The sequence below is a fragment of the Frankliniella occidentalis genome, unplaced genomic scaffold (genome assembly GCF_000697945.3).
Source record: "Frankliniella occidentalis isolate FOCC.00 unplaced genomic scaffold, Focc_3.1 Scaffold200, whole genome shotgun sequence".
NCBI classification, from domain to species: Eukaryota; Metazoa; Arthropoda; class Insecta; order Thysanoptera; family Thripidae; genus Frankliniella; species Frankliniella occidentalis.
The window spans coordinates 87343-88630 of record NW_026267326.1 but is presented as its reverse complement, the minus strand read 5'-3'; the positions used below and the strand labels follow the sequence as shown (position 1 = coordinate 88630).

General features: G+C 57.5%; 1 protein-coding gene across 4 annotated transcripts in view; it reads right to left on the bottom strand.

Annotated features, from left to right (window-relative positions):
* The window catches only part of LOC113206796 (uncharacterized), a 4647-nt gene extending 3479 nt beyond the window's left edge, over window positions 1-1168 (bottom strand). The window contains exons 1-2 of one of the 4 annotated variants that reach the window (XM_052272324.1): window positions 1062-1168; window positions 243-718 (exon numbers count right to left, since the gene is read on the bottom strand). In XM_052272324.1, coding sequence (XP_052128284.1) covers window positions 243-342 — 100 coding nt within the window. In that variant the 5' untranslated portion in view covers window positions 343-718; window positions 1062-1168. Of the gene's footprint in view, window positions 1-242; window positions 719-887 lie in introns of all 4 variants that reach the window. The other 3 variants (XM_052272322.1, XM_052272323.1, XM_052272325.1) reach the window with 3 other exon arrangements.
* Between the last annotated feature and the right edge of the window lie 120 nt (window positions 1169-1288).

Here is a 1288-nt window from a genome sequence, read left to right as displayed (position 1 = left end):
CCCCCCCCCACTTGCTAGACGGGCCTTATAGTACAGCAATGCTGCCTAGATACCGCCCCTGGCCACACGGGTGGAGCCTGATCCTCCCACCCTCGCGCATTAGGAAAGTAGATAAAACGACAATAAAAACACACGCGGCGCGTTTGGTACGACGAAGTGATAAAAGCAGCACCATCATCACCATCCGAGCCTACCCCCACCCCCGCGAAAAATAAGGTCCTTTAGCTTTTGACCGAACTCACCTGCAACGTTGAGCATGGACTTGTACATGTACGAGTGGTAGTAGGCCACATGGCTGTTGACGAGCAAATTGTCACTATCAATCTCGGCATTGATAGCCATTTTCGAGTCAGCAGATAAAAGGAAGTTGTCGCGCCGTGGTAGTGACGAGAAGTAAAGCCCGAGGAAATAAGCCCCCTCCTCACGATACGGGAGGCGTGGCGATGAACACACTGTGTCTGCGCGTGCAACTATCGCGGTCGTCGGGAGAAGGATTGACGAGAGGAGAGTCTTCGCTGGAGGTCGGTAGAGAGGTCGATGAGAGATCACCCCTCCTGGAGGGAAGCCCCCGGCTCGCCACCCCGCGGCGTCCGCCGGAGTTCCTCGAGCAGGAAGGAGAGGAGCGGACTTGAGGACGAATCGGGACGTCTCCTGCGCGCCGACTGACAGCGAACCGCCCCCCGCGTCGCACTGAGAGGAGAGGTCGCCCGAAAGCTCTCTAAAACATTTTATCATCAAACCAAAGAGAAAGAGAGGAGGTGCCCCCCCCCCCCCCCCGTCCCTCCTTCCCCGTTTCCCTGCAGAGCAACTCGTTTACATTGCGCCTCGTCGCTAGACAAGCAGAAACGGGGAGAGCGGTAGAGGATTAGATGCGATTAAGAGCAAACCTTAATAAGCGCACGACGACAAGCCCCAGCCCAGCCCGCGCAAGAGCCAACACCCGGCGTCGCCTGTGAAACCCCAGTCGCGGGTATCGGAATGATGCCGGAACGCACGTCAAAACGGCAAAATCGACTTCAATTGCGAAAGCTTCGACATTTGTTTCTCGCCGGGACACCCACCGAATTGCGCCGCGCTTCTTATTTATAAGTGGTAGTTTGGCCGCATATTCAGGGCATTGCTGCCCCCAACTTTATCAGCGTTGCAGTCGTGCCGCCGTTTATTTCCGCGGCCGTCGCTGTACCCGCTCCGCCGCTATATAGCTCTCAAGGCGATGGGGAAGATAAGGGGCCGTCAACACGCTGGGCTGGGTACCGCCGCGCCGCAGCGCAGACGAGGGAGAAAGGGG